We start from the raw sequence: 21489 nt of genomic DNA, 5'->3' as shown, positions 1-21489 counted from the left end.
CTACACTCATGTATATATATTAAAAAAAAAAGTTAAAAGCTAAAGCCCACTCGCATGCTTTTCTTTTCTTCTTTTGTTCATCTATAATTTTATAGAAAACTATTAAAATTATTAAGTAAAACAAGTTTTTTAAAGATGGAAGAACAAAGATATATATCCTAACACTATCCACATTATACACCGTATGGTATCATTGTTTATTTCCTCGAGTACGGTATCGTTTTTTAACATAACCTCATGTTCTCAAGTATAATAAGTGGAATACAATATTCAAATTATAAAAGAGTAATAATATAATCCTCAATTATTTATAAAGATCACATATTCTTCGATGAGCGTACTAGCTTGTTAGTTTATAAATAGTATCACTAAACCAAAACACAAAATATAATCACAAGAGTAGAAACAAAACACAATGGGCTCTTCTTCTCCACTAACAAGGAGAAACAGAGCACCGTCCTCTGTTCTTTCTGTGTTTCTTGTCTTCCTCTGTTTCTCAGCTTCATCAAACGCTCAGTCCACGCCGGTTTTTGCCTGCGACGTCGCCGGAAACTCATCTCTCTCCTCCTATGGATTCTGCAACGCCGCTTTGAAGATCGAAGCCAGAGTCGCTGATCTTGTCGGGAGGCTCACGTTGCAAGAAAAGATCGGGTTCTTAGTGAATAAAGCTAACGGCGTGACACGGCTTGGGATTCCGACGTATGAATGGTGGTCGGAAGCACTTCACGGCGTTTCTTACATCGGACCCGGCACGCATTTTTCCGGCCAAGTTCCCGGCGCTACGAGTTTCCCGCAGGTCATACTCACCGCCGCTTCTTTCAACGTATCTCTGTTTCAAGCCATTGGCAAGGTAAATATATTTTCCCCACTTTCAACCATTTTTAGGACAAATCCTTTAAATAACATAAAAATCATTATGAAAAAATAACACTAATTAAAATGTAAATTAATTCAAATCATAAATCTTTACCCTAACTATATTTTAAAATAATAAAACCAGACCCTAATCGATAAATTAAGTATAATATAAATAAAACATTTTTATTTTTGAAGTAATCCTATTTTGAATTTTTTTCATGTGTGCTATTTTTAGAATAAAAAATGATCTAGTGTTATCTTATAGTATTTTTTTATTTCTTCTTTATTTATTTTGTTCATCTTTTGCTTTTGTTTTAGGCCTCTCGTTTTTATCTTTCGTATGGTACAAGTAAACACTTTTCAATACGTTCGTTTTCACACTCTTTCGGATGACATTGTTTATTACACATTTGTTAAGGTTGTCTCAACGGAAGCGAGGGCAATGTACAATGTTGGATTAGCCGGACTAACGTATTGGTCACCGAATGTTAATATATTCCGAGATCCAAGATGGGGAAGAGGACAAGAGACTCCAGGAGAAGATCCATTGCTTTCTAGCAAGTATGCTTCAGGATACGTTAAGGGTCTTCAAGAGACTGACGGTGGCGATGCTAACCGCCTCAAAGTCGCCGCCTGCTGCAAACACTACACCGCTTACGACGTCGATAATTGGAAAGGCATAGAACGTTACACTTTCAACGCCGTGGTAAAGACTCAAACCCATTAATCTAATGACGTTACATTTTCAGTGTCTTGTGTAAGTTGTTTTGTCACATTTATAGTGTGTTTAATTTTGGTTGAAAATTTGGATGCTTTATAGTTCAGTTATTATGGTATTTGGATGATCTGATATGAAGTTTTGTAACCAGATCTATTTCAGTATATTGTTTTCGGTGCGGTTGTTCAATTGTACTAAATTCGGACCAGGTCACTTGTAGCTCAATATGTTAGGTGTGGTCGGTTTAGTACTAGCTTTTTTAGGTCATTTAATTTGGTTCATGTTCTGTTTCATTAAAATGCAGAGACGTGGGTTTGATATTGGTTGGTCAAAGACATTTTAAGTGCGTGTACTAACTGATTTTGTGTGTGTTTTTGTTGGAGTAGGTGAATCAGCAAGATATGGATGATACATATCAACCACCGTTCAAGAGTTGTGTGATTGATGGGAATGTGGCGAGTGTTATGTGTTCTTACAATAAAGTTAACGGTATACCAACATGCGCTGATCCTGGTCTCCTTTCTGGTGTTATCCGTGGCGAATGGAAGTTAAACGGGTAATAATTATCAGTGGGTTTAGACTATTTTCACGTCAAATTTGAAAAAGGTTGGGTTCTGATTACTGAGTTTTTCTTTTTAATTAGGTACATTGTCTCGGATTGTGATTCAGTAGATGTGTTGTATAAGAACCAGCACTATACCAAGACTCCAGAGGAAGCTGCAGCTATATCTATCAACGCAGGTTTGGACTTGAACTGTGGTTCGTTCCTGGGTCAGCACACAGAGGCCGCGGTTAAGGCGGGTTTGGTCAACGTGACAGCTATCGACAAAGCGATTTCGAACAACTTCTTGACCCTTATGCGGTTAGGATTCTTCGATGGCGATCCGAAGAAGCAAATCTACGGCGGGCTCGGTCCTAAAGACGTTTGCACGCCTGCGAACCAAGAGCTAGCCGCAGAAGCAGCGAGACAAGGCATTGTCCTACTAAAAAACACTGGTTCCTTACCGCTTTCTCCTACAACGATCAAAACACTAGCCGTGATTGGACCGAACGCGAATGTCACGAAAACAATGATCGGAAACTACGAAGGCACGCCGTGTAAATACACAACACCGCTCCAGGGATTAGCCGGGACGGTGTCCACCACGTATCTGCCAGGCTGCCCCAATGTAGCTTGCGCGGTGGCGGATGTAGATGCCGCCACGAAGCTAGCAGCAGATGCTGACGCGACGGTGCTCGTTATAGGTGCAGATCAGTCTATAGAGGCAGAGAGCCGCGATAGAGTCGATCTGAACCTTCCTGGGAAACAACAAGACCTAGTGACCCAAGTGGCTAAAGCAGCTAAAGGACCTGTCTTGCTAGTTATCATGTCCGGTGGAGGTTTCGACGTTACCTTCGCCAAGAACGACGCAAAGATCGTCGGAATCTTATGGGTTGGTTATCCAGGAGAAGCTGGCGGCATAGCCATCGCTGACGTCATCTTTGGCCGTTATAATCCAAGTAAGACTTTGTTTTTGTATTTGAAAGTTCGTTAGCTTAAACCGGAGATATCCGGTGAATTCTGTTTTAGTAATTTTAAGTTGTTAGCTTAAACCGGAGTTGACCGGTGAGAATTTTTTTTATAGGTGGAAGATTACCGATGACGTGGTATCCACAATCCTACGTGGAGAAAGTACCGATGACGAACATGAACATGAGACCCGATACATCAAACGGGTACCCGGGTCGGACGTACCGGTTCTACACCGGAGAAACGGTTTACGCCTTCGGAGACGGGCTCAGCTACACCAAGTTCAGCCACAGCTTAGTCAAAGCTCCTCCACGCGCCGTCCCTCTCCGTCTCGAAGAGAATCACGTTTGCCGATCATCGGAATGTCAGTCGCTGGACGCGTTAGGACCGCACTGCGAGAAGAACGCTGTCGGAACGGCGTTTGAGGTTCATGTTAAGGTACGGAACGGCGGAGATAGAGAAGGGATCCACACGGTGTTTTTGTTCACGACGCCGCCGGCGGTTCACGGGTCGCCGAGGAAGCATCTTTTGGGGTTTGAGAAGATTAGTCTGGGGAAGAGGGAAGAAGCTGTGGTTAAGTTTAAGGTTGATGTGTGTAAAGATCTTAGCGTTGTTGATGAAGTGGGGAAGAGGAAGATTGGTTTGGGTCAGCATCTTCTTCATGTGGGAGACTTGAAACATTCTTTGAGCATTAGGATCTGATTTCTAAGGATTCTAAATTTTTTTAAAATAATTTAAAAGAAAAAAAACTATAAATATGCTTATTGATTAAGGTTATGCAATTGAGAGAAAGATGAATAAAAGGGAATTGTGAATCACTTACATTTCATTTTGTTTTGGTTAAATACGGAGGATTTATTTAACTTGAAAAAAGTAGTAAGCTCTCAACTATTCAAAGTTAAATTTGGGAAATTTTTTGTTACTTAAACGTACTGTTAATAAAAATATTTAATAGATTTTATTATGATTTTTTAAAAAAATTTGTAGAGTTTTCTAATTAACATATAAAATTATACTGTTGTAATTAAACTCATATTAATTTTCACAATTCAGCCAAAATCATCTAAATACTTATTTAAAATCAAATCAGTTCAAATAATTTCAGATATCATATTTAATACATATTTAAAAATTTAATTACATTTCAAAATATTTATTCTTTTGTAGAACCGATTATTCAGATATTTAAATTATTATTTAATTTTATCAGATTTGTGTTTATCTAGATTGGATCTTCGGCTAACTGCAAGTAATTTTGTTTTCAAAATATATTTGTTTAGTTTTAAAAAATATAGTTTTGAATCAGTTAATTGTTAAAAAAAACTCTCTTTTTGCTATCTAAATGATTTTATTGATCACAAATTACAAACTGTTTTATGAAAGATGGACAATTATCTGGCACTAGCAAATTGTTAAAATCTTTTGCTAGTCCCGGATAATTATCTTTTTATATTATGAGATTATCTTTATTTTACCCAAAAGATCCGGTAATTTTGGTTAGGTACGGCTTAATCGCCGGAGAGGCATAAACCTACCAGAAATCCTGGAGCAACATCACCGGTTTACTTCGGTTATCTCCGGTTTGTTTTGAAAATCTTGACGGAACAACCACGTTTCCTTTTTGTTGTTGTCTGAAACTCTCTTAAAACTCTCCAACAAACATACAAAACGTATGTAAAAAAAGATAAGTATGAAAGATTTGCAAAATCTATTAAATGAAAAGGAGCAGAGATTTCGGAGATTCATTTTTTTTGCTGAATACATAACCGTATTGTTTCCTCCGTCGACTTCGCATGAACACTTGAGCAAAAAGGTGGGACTCTCTGTTTTGTAGACATGGCGCATATCAACGGGTACGTGGTTGCGGCTGGGGACAAGAAGAAGGCGTCTCAGCCGTCGTGGAACTGGGTGCTTATAAACGGGACGGGAGAGACTAAGGCGCTTGATGTCGACAAGTATGCTGTCATGCACCGTGTTCAGATCCACGCTCGTGATCTCCGGATTATTGACCCGAATCTGTCTTACCCTTCCACTATTCTTGGCCGAGAGAGAGCCATTGTGCTCAATTTAGAGGTGAGGATTGTTCCTTTTGTTGTTGTTATTTCAGAGTGTTATTATATTTTGTTTTACTTTGTTTTTGTGTTTGTGTTTGTGTATGTGTGTGGTGGGATGTTGCAGCATACCAAGGCGATCATCACTTCCGATGAGGTTAGTTTACTTTTTGTTTCCTTTTTTCACAGTCGCTTATATTTCTTGGGTTTTGGAGTATCTAGGGTTCATGTTGGACCTTGAGCAGTCACGGAGCTTGGCAGAAGTTGGATACATGGTTGGATTCGGACACAACCTAGTGAAACAATAGTCTTGTCTCTCCAAAATTTTGGAAATTATATAGATAGACATGTTCCTAAATTATGAAAAGAAAATTTTTTGTATTAAAATTCTTACTGAATGTTGTTAAGGGACATCAAAATCTCAGATCCTTGGATATGTTACTAGGTTGAAGATTCACAGTTTCACCATATTTTTATCGATGGAATGCTTAGAGGATTAGGGTTTAGCATTCCATGAATAATTTTTTTTTCCTTTCATGTCTCTTCATCGATGATTATCAATGAAGATAATAAACCTTATATCATCTTGTATTAATAACTTGATTTATTACAGGTTTTGCTTCGGGATCCATCACATGAAAATGTTATCCCCATTGTGAAGGAGCTTGAAAGACGCTTACCTGTTGGAAACCAAGCACACCATGGTCAAGGAGATGGGAAAGAGAGCTCAGCTGCCCATAATGACGCTGATGCTGGTGAAGAAGATGGTACTATCTCCACATAATCTTTCTTTCTTTTTTTGTTTATTAATTGAAATGTCTGCTTGTTGCATTATAGAATCCCCATTTGAATTCCGTGCACTGGAAGTTTTCTTGGAAGCAATATGTAGCTTCTTAGCTGCAAGGACAACAGAGTTAGAAACAACTGCTTATCCTGCTTTGGATGAGCTTACCTCAAAGGTAGGTACCTCAACGTTTAGTATCACCACTGATCCATAGTTTTAAACTCTGGTTTTACATTAATCTTGTAGATTAGTAGCGGTAACTTGGATAGAGTTAGGAAGTTGAAGAGTGCCACGACTCGATTGACAGCTCGAGTTCAAAAGGTGAGGCAGTGTTAATCTCATAAAGTTTGTAATAGAAAGAAATAACTAAGAAGCTTCACCGCCTTATGTAGGTAAGAGATGAGCTTGTACATTTGCTGGATGATGACGATGATATGGCCGATCTTTACCTTTCAAGGAAACTCTCTTGTCCTTGCTCAATGGCTAGTAGTCCAAATTGCTATCTTACTTCCCCAACAATAGGCTCTAAGATTTCAAGAGCTAGTGTAGCCACAGTTCGTGAGGATGAAAATGATGTTGAACAACTTGAAATGTTGCTCGAGGTTGGTTCTTACTGCACAAATGTTTTTTTTTTAATCTTATCTATTTTTCACAAGTGAAGTCTAAAAACATATATTTCGATATCTTTTACAGGCATACTTCATGCAAATCGACAGCACTTTGAACAAATTAACAACAGTTATCTTCTTGCTACTTCTTTTCTTGTCATAAATTCCACAGATTTTTTTTCTAAAAATTGTTCTTCTAACTCCCAGTTTCTTTGATGCGCGCAGCTACGTGAGTATGTCCAAGACACGGATGATTACATTAGCATTCAGGTAACCATTTTTATTATATGTTTTTTGAAATCTTTATAATCATAATATCATAGTCTAAAGGCTATAATCATTGGTTTTTGGTTTTACAGATGGACAATCGTCGTAATGAGCTGATTCAGGTAAGTGAATGTTGAAAAATGTTTCTTTCTTTCATCCTCCTGAGTTTCTCTTCTCGATCATCTTCAAAAAAATCATGCAGTTGGAGGTGGTGTTAGGTTCTGGAACCGTTTGCTCAGCATTTTACTCTCTTGTCGCTGGAATTTTCGGGATGAACATTCCATACACGTGGAATGATAACCATGGATACATGTTCAAATGGGTATGTATAACCAAATCTCCATTTGCTTGATATACAAGAAAGTATTTCTCAGGGTTAACCCAAACCGGTTTTGTTGTTGCAGGTTTGTATCGTGACGGGGGCAATTTGTGTGTTCTCGTTAGTATTCATAATGTCGTACGCTCGGTTCAAAGGGCTTATGGGATCTTGATAGGTCTAGAGAGACGTTTTTAGCATTGAGAAATTGAGACTTCTAATTGGAGCTTTTAAACCAGAGTTTTTTTTTATAAGCCAGCAAGCTTGTGCCATATTATTAGCATCCTACTAAACTATGCAACTTTGATTTTGAGCTTAAAGAAATTAAAAATTCTAGCTTTCAGGAAGCTTTCAAGAAGCTATGCAACTTTGAAATTTTGAGCTTGAAGAAATTAAAATTTTACGTCTAGCTTTCAAGAAGCACTGTATATGTTATATGCTTATATTAATTACTCTCTGCATGACTTATATAATTCACAAAAAAAGTCATACTTCTCTATGACATTTTTGAGCTTTCCACTGATAGAAAATAAGGTGGATGGGCTAGCCTTGGGCTGGACTTTGGCCTATTGTTGTTTGTTTTGATTCAATTACAATTTTGTAAGATCAATCTAGGATTCATAGCGGTTTTACAACAGTAAACAAACTTTCTGAATAAAATATGTTATTGCATGCGAACGAACTCTTAAAACTCTATACATGAAGTCAAAACCTAGACGTCGTCTCAAAGTAATACAACAAGGCTTTCGTGTTTCCACATACCGTTGTTACCAGTTTTTTTATAATTTGAACATAATATAAAGTATAAAAAGGTATAAAATATTGGCAACGTCAGCAGTTCGCGTGGAGAGTTGAGGCCGAGGCTGACGTGATCAACTTAAACAATAAAATAATAAGATTCCTTTTATTTTATTTCATTTTGTACTTTTCCTCTCAATAAATAATTAGATTCTTCCACTCTGCAAGGAACCTAACCGGCTGACGTAATCGGAATTGCCTCTTGGAACAACATAAAAATCACATTTCATTTCTTTTAAATAGTCTTCTTGTATATGGCTGAGACAATTCTCTATAACGACAAAAATGATATCAATTAAATTAAAAAAGCATAGACCGCACTAAAATATAAATAAGTTGTTCATACTTGTTCGCACACGCAGTGATGCACATCTTGCATTTTCTTCCCATTAACCAATTAGATGTTGGGTTATTTCAAACGAAAATTTTGCATTTATGTACATCAATTTTAATATGTTTTTTTTTCTTGTATTTGCAGGAAAAGTTCTAGTAATGTTTAATCAGACATCATTAGAGATTTGTGAACGAAAGGGCGTAATTAGAAAACTATAAATATAGCCTTTTTGGGTGTTTGTTTTTGTTTTTCCCATATATATACAAATTTATAAATGATGTTTTGATTAAAATGTCTTATGTTTGAATAGAAACTGACCATTCAAACATACAGATCTAGACATATATCTATGTAAGTTCAATCATAAAATAAAAAGATAGAATCATTAGAAGCTTTATGCCACAAGTGCTTGGCATTTGGATAGTGGAATCTAATTCAAATGTTAATAATACCGGGTCTCATGATGCCAGCTAATTCTATAGTTTACTCCATATTTCTGGCATGAGAAAATAATATTTTTATCTGATTTATAAAATACCAACACATAAAATAACAAAAAATAATAAACATCATTAAGTTCGTAATACTTAATCAGCTGATGTATCATCATCAATAAATACAAAAGAAAACTCCAGTTTTACATAAATTACCATGACGTCATAAACGTTTGGAAAGGATTCAGTTTTGTCGCGTTAAGACGATAATGGGTTTCCATTTTAAATCAGAAGTGACTTGTCGGAACAACACTACCACTCATCAAACAAGAAAACAAGGGGGCATATAAGACTTTTTCTCTCAAAAGACGGCGTCGTTTTCATCGAAAAGCAAATTTAATTGATTTCCCAAAATAGAGCACTGTCTCATCCAATCAGAACCGTTACTAGCGACGGTTACAAAGGGTATTTCGGGTAATTTTACATGGATTCTCTCTTCCTCGCGGGTTATTTACGAGAAGGACCCTGAAACCACTACTAACTCCGGTCTTTTAACTAAGGCTTTTAGCTTCGGCTAAGAGATGGTTCTTACCATTTTTTAGATTTTAATTAAAAACAGATAAGAACCGTCTCTTAAATAAGAGATATAAGAACTGTCTTTTATCTGAAAAATGTAAAAAAAAAATAAAAAATGTCAAATCATAAGTTAATAACAGTGTTAATCGTGCCCTGAGCGGTCCACCCTCGTAAACAATATCTCCACTTCTCTCTCTTTTAAAGACCGATAATATTTAGACACCTGTGTTCAGTCTTTTTTGTTTCTTCTCCTTCTTCCTCTTACCTAGATTTTGAGACGAGGAGATTCTCAGTTTCCAACGTTTCCTTTTTTCCTCTTTGCTATCAGAATCTCTCTCTTGTCTGTCAGATCCAACAGGTTTTTATTTCTTCTTTTAGTAATTTTTGTTACTTTAGTTAGTGATTGATCAAAGTACTGAATGATGAATCAGAATGCATGGTTTGTTTCCTGAGTTTATTACTTTAAATGTTTCTGTAATTGTCTTAATATCTTATGCTCTTCTGTTGTGTCTGAAATTGAGTTATGTTCTTTCAACTTCAAGCTGATAAATTTTATCAGTTCAAAAAAAAAAAAAGCTGATAACTTTTATAGTAGTATGGTTGTTTCCTTTTTTTTTTTTTTTTTTTGAACAACCGGGAGGACGACGATTTGTTTCCTAATGATTGAACTGATTATCTTATATTCTTTATGTGTTGTGAGTTAGAAACTTTTTGATATATAGATATCAGAATCTTGTTGACTCCATGGTGTTGCTTTTTTACTTTAATTTTCTTTATAAAACAAAATATTACCTTAGATCTTGTTATTACGTTTGGGATCTTTCATCTATATTAGAAATTCTGAGATATTGTTCTCATCGTTTATAAAAAGAAGTTGACTTTCAAGGTTTTGATACAAGTTATCGAGTTTTACTTTACTATTCTGAAAACCAATCTTATCTGGCCTTGACATTTTGATGGCCATAGACGATTTAGTAAAAGCTTTTAATAAAAAAAAATTCTTACAATTTTTAAGATAAATTTGGAGATTTATGTCTATGTAATTTTCATCAAAATTTTTAGGAACTATAGATTAATGCTGAGAACTCATTAATGCTTCATTTACACAAATTTTGGGAGCTATAGGCTAATATTTCACTGGTCTATCCCTGCTTATATTTTCCCTTTCTTTCATTCTGCTTTTCTTGGGAAATCTCTAGTTTTTGAAAATTTATTTTGAGCTAAAGAAAGATGTAACCTCACATTTCACTTTTAACCATAAGTCATTTTTGGTTGGTACTTAGTCCTTTTCAAACACAGTTGTTGTACCCAATTATTGCTCTGTACTTTTGAATCTCTTAACTGCAATTTGTATTTTTCTTTTTTTTTACTACTGATTCTAATCTGTTTTTTTTATTACTGACATAGATTTTGTAACTTCTTGCAGAAAAGTTCTTGCTCTTCTTCCTCATTCTTGAAGATGGACAGGGCAGACACATGGGGGTTTGTCAGTGGTGGGAGATGTTTATACCTCAAGTTGCTTTTATGTTTATAGTTTCACAAGCTGTTCTTAAGTATTCTTGTTTTTAGACCATTTTATTGCGCATCTCTTCCCTTCTTCTTCTTCACATGGATTTGAACGAGAGTGTAGCTCGTTTTGGTGATACTGCTCTCAGCTTGAACTGCCTTGGAAGCACTCACTACAACCGTAAGCTTTGTTCTGATGTTTCCGACTGTCCTGATGGTGGTTGCGGTTTGGTTCTCGGTTTAGGCCCAACACCTCCCTCTTATTATTACAACAAAGTCTCAGCTTCTTCCCAAGATCTCTCATCAGGTGGTAACTCAATTCTCCAACTCGGTCCTCCTGCACTGACCATGCACAGTTTCAGCGGACTTGATTGTTCCTTGTTGACGTATACAGACACTAATGCCTCCCAAGCTGATGAAGGTTCTACCTCAGCAACCCGGTCAGGTGGCTACATGTCATCCCTTAGAAGACCTTCAAGAATGCAAGAGTGTAGTACCAACTTTGGTACTGATGCTTATACCGAGTCAGAGTTCTCCATAGGAGCCAGGACAACATCTTCTCAGCAAAGAACGACCAATCCTAAGAAATGCAAGTTCATGGGATGTAGCAAAGGAGCTAGAGGAGCGTCAGGGCTATGCATTGGCCACGGAGGAGGGCAAAGATGTCAAAAGGCGGGTTGCAACAAAGGCGCTGAGAGCAAAACAACGTTCTGCAAAGCACACGGTGGAGGAAAGAGATGCCAACACTTGGGGTGCACAAAGAGCGCTGAAGGCAAAACTGATTATTGTATCTCTCATGGAGGTGGGAGACGCTGCGGCTTCCCTGAGGGATGCGCTAAAGCCGCACGTGGCAAATCCGGGCTATGCATCAAACACGGTGGCGGTAAGAGGTGTAGAGTTGAAGGATGCACGAGAAGTGCCGAGGGACAAGCTGGTCTTTGTATCTCGCACGGTGGTGGGAGGCGGTGTCAGGCGTCAGAGTGTACTAAAGGTGCTCAAGGGAGTACAAACTACTGCAAAGCTCATGGCGGAGGGAAGCGTTGTATATTCGCTGGATGCACTAAAGGAGCTGAGGGGAGTACTCCTCTGTGTAAGGCGCACGGTGGAGGGAAACGTTGTATGTTTGATGGAGGTGGGATATGTCCTAAGAGCGTGCATGGTGGGACGAGCTTCTGTGTAGCTCACGGTGGTGGGAAGAGGTGTGTTGTGGCGGGGTGTACTAAGAGCGCTCGTGGGAGGACTGATTGTTGTGTGAAGCATGGCGGTGGGAAACGGTGTAAGTGTGTTGGGTGTGAGAAGAGTGCGCAAGGGAGTACTGATTTTTGCAAGGCGCATGGTGGTGGGAAACGGTGTTCTTGGGGAAGAGGTACATGCCAGAAGTTTGCTAGAGGGAAGAGTGGTTTATGTGCGGCTCATAATAGTATGTGTATGGACAAAGGTGGAAGCAAGATTGGTTTGATAGGGCCAGGGCTTTTCCGTGGTCTTGTTGTTTCTACCTCTTCTCAAACCACTACTACTACTAGTACTACTGATCATTCTCTGGCGGGAGTTAGCGCGGTTTCTGATTGCACTGACTCCATTGAGCAAAGACAGAAGCAGATGATACCAATGCAGGTTCTTGTGCCTCCATCAATGAAGTCCTTAAGCTTCTCAAACACTGAAACAAACAATAACAGGAGTGGGAGGAATGTCTTTGACTTTATGGTTCCGGAGGAGAGGGTTCATGGAGGTGGGCTAATGTCTCTGCTTAATGGCAGCTTGAAACAGACTTTCCGTTGATGGAACTTGAAAGCTTTTCTTTACTGGTGAGAGAGGCACCAAAAAGCTTATGTAATATTGTATAGTATTATTCCTCGTCTCTTTGGTCATTTTTGTATATTCATCGGTCTATGTTTTTGTACGGGTCTTGTAATGAGTCTTGACCATCTAGTCGATGGCTAGAACTTGTTTATTTGATTATTGATTTGGAATTTTTGCAATGTAGTACATAGGAAGTGTTGTTATTGATTTGTTCAGTGGATTCATCAATGGATGCTGCTTGTGTTATGTTTGGTTTGCTTTTATGCAATCCTAAGCTTCAAGTCTATTCAAATGCTTAATCCAACCAACGTTCACCCACGTTCCTTCTTATAGCCTTCTAAGTGAATCAGATTGATACTTGATTATTTGCAATATCGATTTGGTTTAGACTAAGTAAACGAAATCTTTTTGGTTAGAAAGCTCATATGTACATGGTTTACCTTTTTTTCTTACCACTGAAATTATCTGGTTTTATGATTACGAATATCTAACTCAGCAGAACCACGAAATTCTCCATAACCATCCCTAAAAACTATACAATGATTTAAATCCCATCCCAATGTTTGCCCCACTTAAAATTTTTGTCCTTTCAATTCTTTTGTGTTTTATTATTATTAATATGTGTGTATAGTGCTTGCATCATACATGAGTCAGTGCTTGCTAAGCAAGCACCCATAAAAGAAAATAATATATAATAGATATGGAAAGACAATGTTGCTTGGCTGCTTGGCTCGGCGACACAAGACAACTACTAAAACCAATCAAAGATCTATCGAGAGAGTGCTATAACTTGGAGCAAAAGGCTCTCGATTGCCAAATTCTTATAAATAATTAACAAAACACCAATCCTACTAGCCTAAACCGGTCAGGTTTAGGCCACACGTACATAAAATGTAGAGGTCATACCTGAAAGATTGTGTACTTCAACAGAACATGCTTATATTATTTAAATTTTGTATTTTTTATTCTGGCCTTTTTCTTGTCTTTTAAAGCTTATACCATGATTAACCCGGGTTCTTAAATTGAGGTTCCTGGCGGAAGTTAAGAAACTGTTTCTTAACTTCCGCTAAAAACCCCGGGTTAATCATCCTCATCTCTTATCTAAAAGTTCAAAGACAATTAGTATTTCTCCAGATTTTTCTCATAAATTAGATAATACCAAAGTCAAGTTCCATATGATCCCAACATATATTATACCTCTAAATCTTAGGGCTCTATAACTTATTATTAGAAACATTGTTTTCCAAGCTACCTGCCTCTTCCATCTAAAAAAGAGAGAAATATAATTCTTATTTCTTGGTTTGTCTGTTAAGTTTAATTAGAAATCATATAAACTTTCAAGAAAGAAAGAACAGTATATAAAAAGTTAGTGTTGGTCTCTATAACTTTTTAAACACACTATTAGCCTTTCCCTATGATTATTCAACAACATGGGGTGGGGGCTTATTTTTTTGAAGTCCCATTTGCATGCATCCACTGGTAACATAATCATTATTTTTAATTTCTTATATAAAAACGTTCAAGTGTGTTGGATCTTGTTAGTGACAACTCTAATCCATTTCGACCAATAAAATATATTTTAGTTAATATTGTCCAGAGAATGAGAAGTAGGCTGCAGTTTTATCCCAGACTAGTAGATGTGGTTTTCCTCCTAACCTTAGGTATATTAGGCAAAAAGAATAGGTATATTTAATTTACAAGTTTATTGGGAAACCTGCATTAACCAATAATTTTAGGGTAATGATTGAATTGAGTATAAACCTTATCTTTATTATACTGTTACTATAAGAAAAAAAGGCTTTTCTTAGCGGTCGAATAACGCTATCTAACGATACGATAGCGGTTTTTGAAGCGCTGTATCATCGCCCGTCATAGTAGATCAGACACATTAGATAGCGATTTTTTGCGCTGCTATCTTATTGTCATATACTATAGCGTTTTTTTGTGTGCAATTAAATATTTTTTAATAGCGTATTATTTTTGTTATTATTTACAGTATTTAAAATTAAAAAAAAAATACAAAAAAAAATTATAAATTTTTTATATATCGATATTATTTACATATTTATGGATCGGTATATTAAACTAAACCAAACTAAACCAAGCTAAATCAATTTTTGAAAAAAATAGAAACAAAACTTAAATTTCTAAACCTAAAGTCCATTTTCAATCATCTACTGCCGCCACCTCAATCTTCTTCGTGCTTGGCTCCACCTCCACACCACGACTCTAACTTCTGCCACCACAGCTTCTTCAGATCTGACAATTCATTGTATCCGCCGCATCCATCACCTCAAGCTCGTCCCATTCACCTCACCGCATTTCTTCTTCCTCTTTCATCTTCGCACCACCTCTGTCGCATCTTCTTCCTCCTCTTCATGACGTTGTCTCATTCTGTCAACAAAAAAAAAAATCAAAATCAAACAATGAGAGAGAGATGATCTCGAAACTGTTTACCATACAAGAAAATTGACAAGGACCATTTTGTAGAAACTATATTTTGTTTATAGAGTCCGTCGAAGTAACATACCTTCAATCCACCGTCCTCAGCTCCAGCCCCACAGTTGTCCAGCTCAAAGAACCGTCTGATTTGACTTTGCTTAAGAGGATGGGGTCTGGCCTCGAAACTGGGAGGTCGATTTGGATGAACTGCAGACCTAATCGGAACCTCGAAGATCCCGGTCCCACCGCACTTCCCAACGAAATTCCAGCAGAGAATCGGAGCCGTCAGCGTGGGGGGGGAGTAGCCGTAGCGGAGGAGAATTCAGGATCATTGGGACTGGTAAAGAAGGATAAAGCGTAGAGACTGGATATGTTTCTCTGCAATATCGATGGGTTTTTTTGGTCAACTAGAGAGACGTCGTATAGGAGAAGATAAATGAGAAAGAGAGAGATTTAATTGTGACCATTGGATTAAAGTTCATCAAAGGCAAAAAACTGTGGTCTGTGAGAAAGAAAAATTAACCAATAGGAGAAAAGGTTGAAGATTGACAAAAAAAAATAGTTTTAACCTTTGGATTAGAATTAATCAATGTCCCATAAAATAGAGGCAACAAAAATTGGTTTTACATTTCTTTTTTTTTTTTTAGAATTTACCTAAAATTAAAGATTAGATACTATAATTTAACATTTGAGATATAAATTTTGATTTGAATTTTTTGAATTTATGACTTTTAAAAATTTCATAATAGGGTTTGAATAATTAGAGTTATGTTAAGTATTTTTAAAAAAATACAAATTTAAGAGTTATATTTATGATTCAGGGGTTTGCTTGGAATTTTAAGAGTATAAATATTTGTGAATAAGATTTAGATTTGAAATTTGTTAAATTGTTGAAACTTAGATTTATAGTTTATATTTAGTGGATGTATGACTTATGTTTGAAGTTAGAGTTTAGGGTATAGAGTTTGGTTGAGAAATTAAAGTTTGTGTATTTGGAATTATATATTAAAGCTAAAAAGAATAAATTTTGAGTTCAAGTTTAAGATTTGAACTTATAGTACAAGAATATTAGAGTTTTAAAGTTTTTTTTTTTGTAACACAACTTTCATTAATTCTTAAACATTCGAACTACAAAGAAGAAAAGAGTTTAAACAAACTCTACAAACAAAAGACGATACAACATAAGCGATAGATATAGAGAAACCTCTAAGATAGGTTGACAGCGAACTCAGAGAAAAACTCGAGGGCGTCGAAGCAAGCTTCATGGCAATGCCAGAAACTTGAGAGATAGTCACTTTGTGGGACGTTGATACCCAATCCGCACCTCGGAATACCGTCGAAATGAAATCCGTTGCATCTTCAGGCCCCGAACGGACCGCTCCACAAGATAGACAAACGATTATAGATATGGGCATATACCTCCATTTAACGTTTAGAGGGAAAACACTCTTTGAAAAGGAGACTGGGGATAAGACGGATCGCTTCTCTGAAGAAAAGGATGCTAATGATGATAAAGACGAAAGTCCCGGGGAGTCCACCGGTGAGGGAAAAGGTTGTAACTTCTTCATAAAAGAGAGATGACGCATTGTGTGCAAGTATGTTTCGGTAAAAATCCCAATGAATCCATCGGAAATCTTTAGAAAATTGATCAAAAATATCAACATCCCCCATAATAACATGGGCCGTGAAACTGTTGGGCTGACCAACAAATCATCAAGAGCTGTTGGGTCCACCAGGCCCAATCTCATTACTTTGTGGTCCAGCTCGAAATGGACGGAGCAACGCCGGCGATAGGTTGGATTGTCAAGTTCAGTGTAGCGCCAGGTGAACGAACGGTTTTGGTTCGGTGAGAGGAGGAACGCCGGTGACCTCCGATCTACTGGTGTTGAGCTTACGTGTGGCGGAGTAGCGTGACGGAAGCTATCACTTTCCCGGAGGGGCAAGAGATGCTTCAGAACCATAACGGATGGTGAAGGCGGTGGAAATGGCTTGTGAGTGGAGGTGAAGGGGGGAGAGACGGTAAGGGGAATCCCCCTGAAAATAACAGATCTAGCGGACCTATAGCAAGAAAGCCAGCAGCTTCCATCCTCAACGCCAAGTTGCCTCCGAGAAGAAATGTCGGTTTGAGATGGAGTGTTGATAGTAGCGGTGGAGACTACGACGAGACTTGAACAAGATGTTGACACCACGGAGACCCGAGGAAGACAGCAAGCGAGAGATGAAGGTGGATCTGGCTGGTGAGGAGCAGATCCATGGGGATACGACTCTGGGAAGTAGATCCATGGGTTTGAAGCATAAGCACGGTGGTTGAAGGTAGAGCGGAGCACGCTGTGAAGGGGAGTCCTCCAGAGTGAGCCGAATCCGGTGAGAACAGTCCCGCGAAATGGTCGCCAGCACATTCCGATGAACAGTCTCCAAAGAGAAGTTCCGGTATCAAACAAAGCGACCGTCAAGACGGAGATAAAAACACAGAAGCTTGAAAAAATGATCAAAACAGAGAGGAGAAGAATCATAGAGAGAGAAAGGTAAGCACAGGCCTGACGCCGACGGCCAAGGACGCCGCCGGCGTCAATAAACGGTAATAGCGGCGACTTCTTGATATTCGCGCTCTGAGAGAGTTTTGAAACTAGGGCGAAACTCTATATTAGAGTTTTATATTCTGAGTTTAGAGTTTTAAAACTTGTTTAGGGTTTAGGGATTTTAAAAGCCAAACATAGCATTTTAAAATGTTTTGCTATTAAACATACGCTATTATAGCGTTTTCAAATATGCCCCTCTATTATAACGTTTCCAAATATACAAACGCTATCTAAAAGTAATAGTTATGTCAACCATAACACAATCGAAAAAAACGCTATCCCGGTCTGCTATTAAAACCCACTTTTATTGTAGTGTTTCATTGGTTTAAAATTGCTGATGTTGCATGGATGACTATTTATTCATATCAGTGCATATACACACAAATTTGGGCTCACAGCTTTAATTAGATTTCAGTTTGTATAATTTTAAAATATTTTAAGCACAATAATTCAGTATTAAAATATATATTTAAATGTAAAAAATACAACAAGACTAGAGCTTCTTTTTTTTTGCTTCTGTTTGCTTGCAAATTGGAGATGGTTATCGTACAACATATAACTTGTAAGAATGATGTCATTCTCCTTTTCCTTCTACGGTACAGAGATTATAGAAATAATTTCCCACTAAACCTTTTCTTTTTGGGTGCTTTTATCTTTATTACGGTAAGCTTACTTCGTCGAGATCATCTAAAGACAAGAACACTTCATCCAAACATGAGAGTTCTGCCCCATCATCATCTTCTTCATCGCTGCAGTTTTGTTCATACACTCTGCATATCACCCACTTGCTATAATCCTGCACATAAAACAATCCAAACCACGTACATTCGTGGAGGTCAAATTGTAATTTTGGTTTTAGTAAACGTAAACTTTATTTTTCTTATTTTTTTGAATAACAATTGAAACGTAAACTTTAAGTTAAAGAGTTAATAACTTTAGTCTTGAAACAAAATGGGTACTTACGGGTTTATGTGTAGAACTAGTAGAACCATGGTTTGATCTCTTAGAAGATCGACTAGAGGAATCTGGAAGGGAATATTCTTGCATGACCCAGTTAGTCTGAGAATCTCCGAGATAGAACGTTAGATAGTTTTTTATGCCCACTTTCTTGTGTGTGGAGCTTGTGAAGATTGGCTCGTCTATTCCCATTGATCCCCAATATCCATTGCTTGTCACTCTTTCTTGTGTCTTTCTACTATAGAAGTACCATTGCCTCCCTTCTTGCAGTGCTTTCCCTATAATTATACATATGCAAAGTTTAATTCATTAACAAATGCTATATAATTGCGAACTTGGAAAAACTTTAGAGCAATTATATGAAACTTCTTTTTACTATCCAGAGGTTTATCATTGTGTTATGGTGAAAAAAAATATGGGTTTATCTATCCTACCGTATGCCTGCTTAACTATATGGTCCATCATCAAACTATATGGATGAAAATATAGTCTAACAAAGTTAGTGTAAGATAAAATGTCAATAGCATGTGAGTTTGATTGTAGTCTACGTACATGTGTTTGGTGTGTGCGTGTGTCTAATATTTGTAGATGATTGATTGTGTTTGCGTATAATGAGATCGAATGATTGATATTGGTGCACATGTATGACTAAGGAGAAAGCAATACTAATTATGGTTCACCAATAAACATATTCCTTCCAAGAGAATAAAAAAAGGAAATGTATTAGTGTTTGTGTGTATTTTAAGATTTTGGAAACAAAACAATCCTTAAGAAGAGCAACCGAACAAAAGTGTACTGCTAAAAAAAGAGAGTTTGGTTACTTAAGTTGGTGACAACATCAATCTCTGTCCTTTAACTTTGATTATCACACACACACACACGTATATTGTCAACTATACGTATACATACATGATCTAAAATGCATGCATATATAGACAGGTAAGAATCAGATATGGACATATATGTTGCATGATACATATATGGAGAGAGATATGTGCGTGTATATACCGGGAAGGTCCCAAGGATCGTAAGGGTAAAGATCAAGGTCTGGGATGACGTCAGGATGACAAGGCAAGAGTGAAGCTTTGCGGTGGAGGAAGTGGACGACGAGCTCTTCATCCGTTGGAAAAAACCTGAATCCCGGTGGTAGATTCATTTATAACGATATTGATCTTAGTACTAGTTCACATGTACATACACATAGATGTGGTTGCGTGCGTGTGTGTGTGTGTGTGTGTGTGTAGAAGAAGGTTAAATATGGGGAGAGTAGATATTATAGAGAAGATGATGTGGAACCAAGTGAGGTGTGTGAACGAAATTGAGGTATATATAGGAGATACAAAAAGAAGATCAAGGAGAAGGAAGAATAAGGAAGTCATATACTTTTTTATATATTATATAACACCATTAATTATACTATTTTAAAATACGTAATTAAAAATGATAAATGAAAAAAACAAAAGAGAATGATGGTACATCGTAAGTAAGTGCAATGGAACTAAAAAAGACCTTGTAAATTTGTAACGGATTATCTATCTGACTTTTCAATATGGAAAAATGAGACTGAACAAAAGCAGAAAGAGGCGGGTGGAGACGAGAAGTGTGCAGGGTTGGATACTTTCATACTTCCACGCAAAAGAGTATCTTCTTGGCCACTAAGAAGAAGATTCTTATCCACTTCTTATTTCTTCTTTCTATATCTATATTTTTATAATGATTTTAATGTTGAATTATATTCATTCCGAGAGAAGCATATGACCGAATTAAATTAAAGTTAAAGAAAACAAGTCAATACTTTAGATATACTAAATAAAATAAATCAATACTTTGTAGTATATATGTTTCCCCTCCAAATTGTGGCCGAGTATAAGGTCTTTTCGCGAGGCGCAGCCAAAAAAAATTCTTTTCTTTGTCGGCTTTTCCCACTTGAGAGCATTAGTCTTTATGATTATTAAACTAATATTTTTTTTTAGAATAGTTAAGGACTCTAATCAAAATAGTATGTTTAATGGTGTTTTCCAATTTGCAGTCTTTAGCAATAAAAAAAATATTAAATTTAAAAACATGTAAAATTTAAAATTTTATTTATTACATGATTAAATATTAAGATACAATAATTATTAATCTTCATCACTAAATTTGTTCTAAATGTTTTCAATTAAATCATTTTTCAATTGTTCATATATATGAACAAGAGTTATATATGTTCATTACATACTCTATTTTGTTTTGATCTTCTGTGATCTTGTTGCTTAAAACTCAAAACGGTTCTTATTATGGAAAACCAACACAAGCAACAATATTATTGTTGTTCTTTACATAATATTCTTCTCACAAAAATTCTGACAAGAGATCAATAATGTATTTGAATCCAGAGATTTATAACCTAACATCATCAGTGTTAAAGATAGACATAAACTACAGAAAAACTGGGAACATTTCAATGCAAACAACTGCAGAACTGTGTGAAATTTTATTATTAAGAACAATCAGCAAAAATGACTCTTTATCTCTTCGCTCTAATACAAGATTATTCTCTTCACTTAATAAAGATCTGATGCCACAAAGATTACATGAGAACTACACAAAGCAAATGTCTCATAGTTGGGAAAGAACTAAGAAACATGACCAATAACAATAACAAATAGCTTTGGGAGTGTATTAAAAGTGACAAACATACGTATCCACTACTGAAGCTTGAGTTCCATGATGTTCTTGGTCTTGGGAGGATATGCCAAGTAAACCTTCACCACCCTCTCTACAACCTCCAGCTGCTTCTTACCTTCAGCATAAGCATCCTCCACCTTAGAATGATCAGTGAGATTCTTGTTCATGAGGAACCCATCCAAGGTCCTTCGCTTAGCGTACTCCCTGATGTTGTAGTCAGGGTACTGACGCCCTGCCCAAAGCAGGGAACGACAAAGGCTGATGACTTGACCTTTATCTACCAT

At 36.9% G+C, this 21489-nt stretch overlaps 5 protein-coding genes across 6 annotated transcripts; 3 read left to right on the top strand and 2 right to left on the bottom strand.

Moving 5' to 3' along the window:
• The first annotated feature begins 301 nt into the window (after positions 1–301).
• LOC106327689 (beta-D-xylosidase 4-like) lies at positions 302–3904 on the top strand. Its single transcript, XM_013765918.1, has 5 exons — positions 302–850; positions 1277–1564; positions 1963–2132; positions 2220–3076; positions 3202–3904. Exons 1-5 carry the CDS (start codon positions 416–418, stop codon positions 3786–3788), a joined length of 2337 nt encoding a protein of 778 aa, XP_013621372.1. The 5' UTR covers positions 302–415; the 3' UTR covers positions 3789–3904.
• A 914-nt stretch (positions 3905–4818) lies between these two features.
• Positions 4819–7451, top strand: LOC106325759 (magnesium transporter MRS2-2-like). Its single transcript, XM_013763810.1, has 11 exons — positions 4819–5159; positions 5265–5294; positions 5751–5904; positions 5975–6096; positions 6168–6242; positions 6314–6523; positions 6615–6659; positions 6755–6799; positions 6889–6918; positions 6999–7118; positions 7201–7451. Exons 1-11 carry the CDS (start codon positions 4923–4925, stop codon positions 7285–7287), a joined length of 1155 nt encoding a protein of 384 aa, XP_013619264.1. The 5' UTR covers positions 4819–4922; the 3' UTR covers positions 7288–7451.
• Positions 7452–9476: 2025 nt separating this feature from the next.
• LOC106327801 (probable WRKY transcription factor 19) lies at positions 9477–12746 on the top strand. Of its 2 annotated transcripts, XM_013766065.1 has the most exons (3): positions 9477–9612; positions 10681–11067; positions 11155–12746. In XM_013766065.1, exons 2-3 carry the CDS (start codon positions 10863–10865, stop codon positions 12537–12539), a joined length of 1590 nt encoding a protein of 529 aa, XP_013621519.1. In that variant the 5' UTR covers positions 9477–9612; positions 10681–10862; the 3' UTR covers positions 12540–12746. The 2 variants fall into 2 exon arrangements, with proteins under 2 accessions (XP_013621519.1, XP_013621518.1); XM_013766064.1 differs by having other exon boundaries at positions 9478–9612; positions 10681–12746.
• A 5284-nt stretch (positions 12747–18030) lies between these two features.
• LOC106325511 (NAC transcription factor 25-like) lies at positions 18031–19827 on the bottom strand. The gene is made up of 3 exons (XM_013763559.1): positions 19547–19827; positions 18545–18816; positions 18031–18377 (listed from the first exon to the last, which is right to left on the bottom strand). Exons 1-3 carry the CDS (start codon positions 19692–19694, stop codon positions 18240–18242), a joined length of 558 nt encoding a protein of 185 aa, XP_013619013.1. The 5' UTR covers positions 19695–19827; the 3' UTR covers positions 18031–18239.
• Positions 19828–21225: 1398 nt separating this feature from the next.
• On the bottom strand, positions 21226–21489 carry LOC106326636 (LYR motif-containing protein 4-like). The gene has a single exon (XM_013764558.1). It carries the CDS (start codon positions 21487–21489, stop codon positions 21226–21228), a length of 264 nt encoding a protein of 87 aa, XP_013620012.1.

This window comes from Brassica oleracea, chromosome C2, assembly GCF_000695525.1.
Source record: "Brassica oleracea var. oleracea cultivar TO1000 chromosome C2, BOL, whole genome shotgun sequence".
NCBI classification, from domain to species: domain Eukaryota; kingdom Viridiplantae; phylum Streptophyta; class Magnoliopsida; order Brassicales; family Brassicaceae; genus Brassica; species Brassica oleracea.
This window is presented reverse-complemented; position numbering and strand designations above follow the sequence as displayed.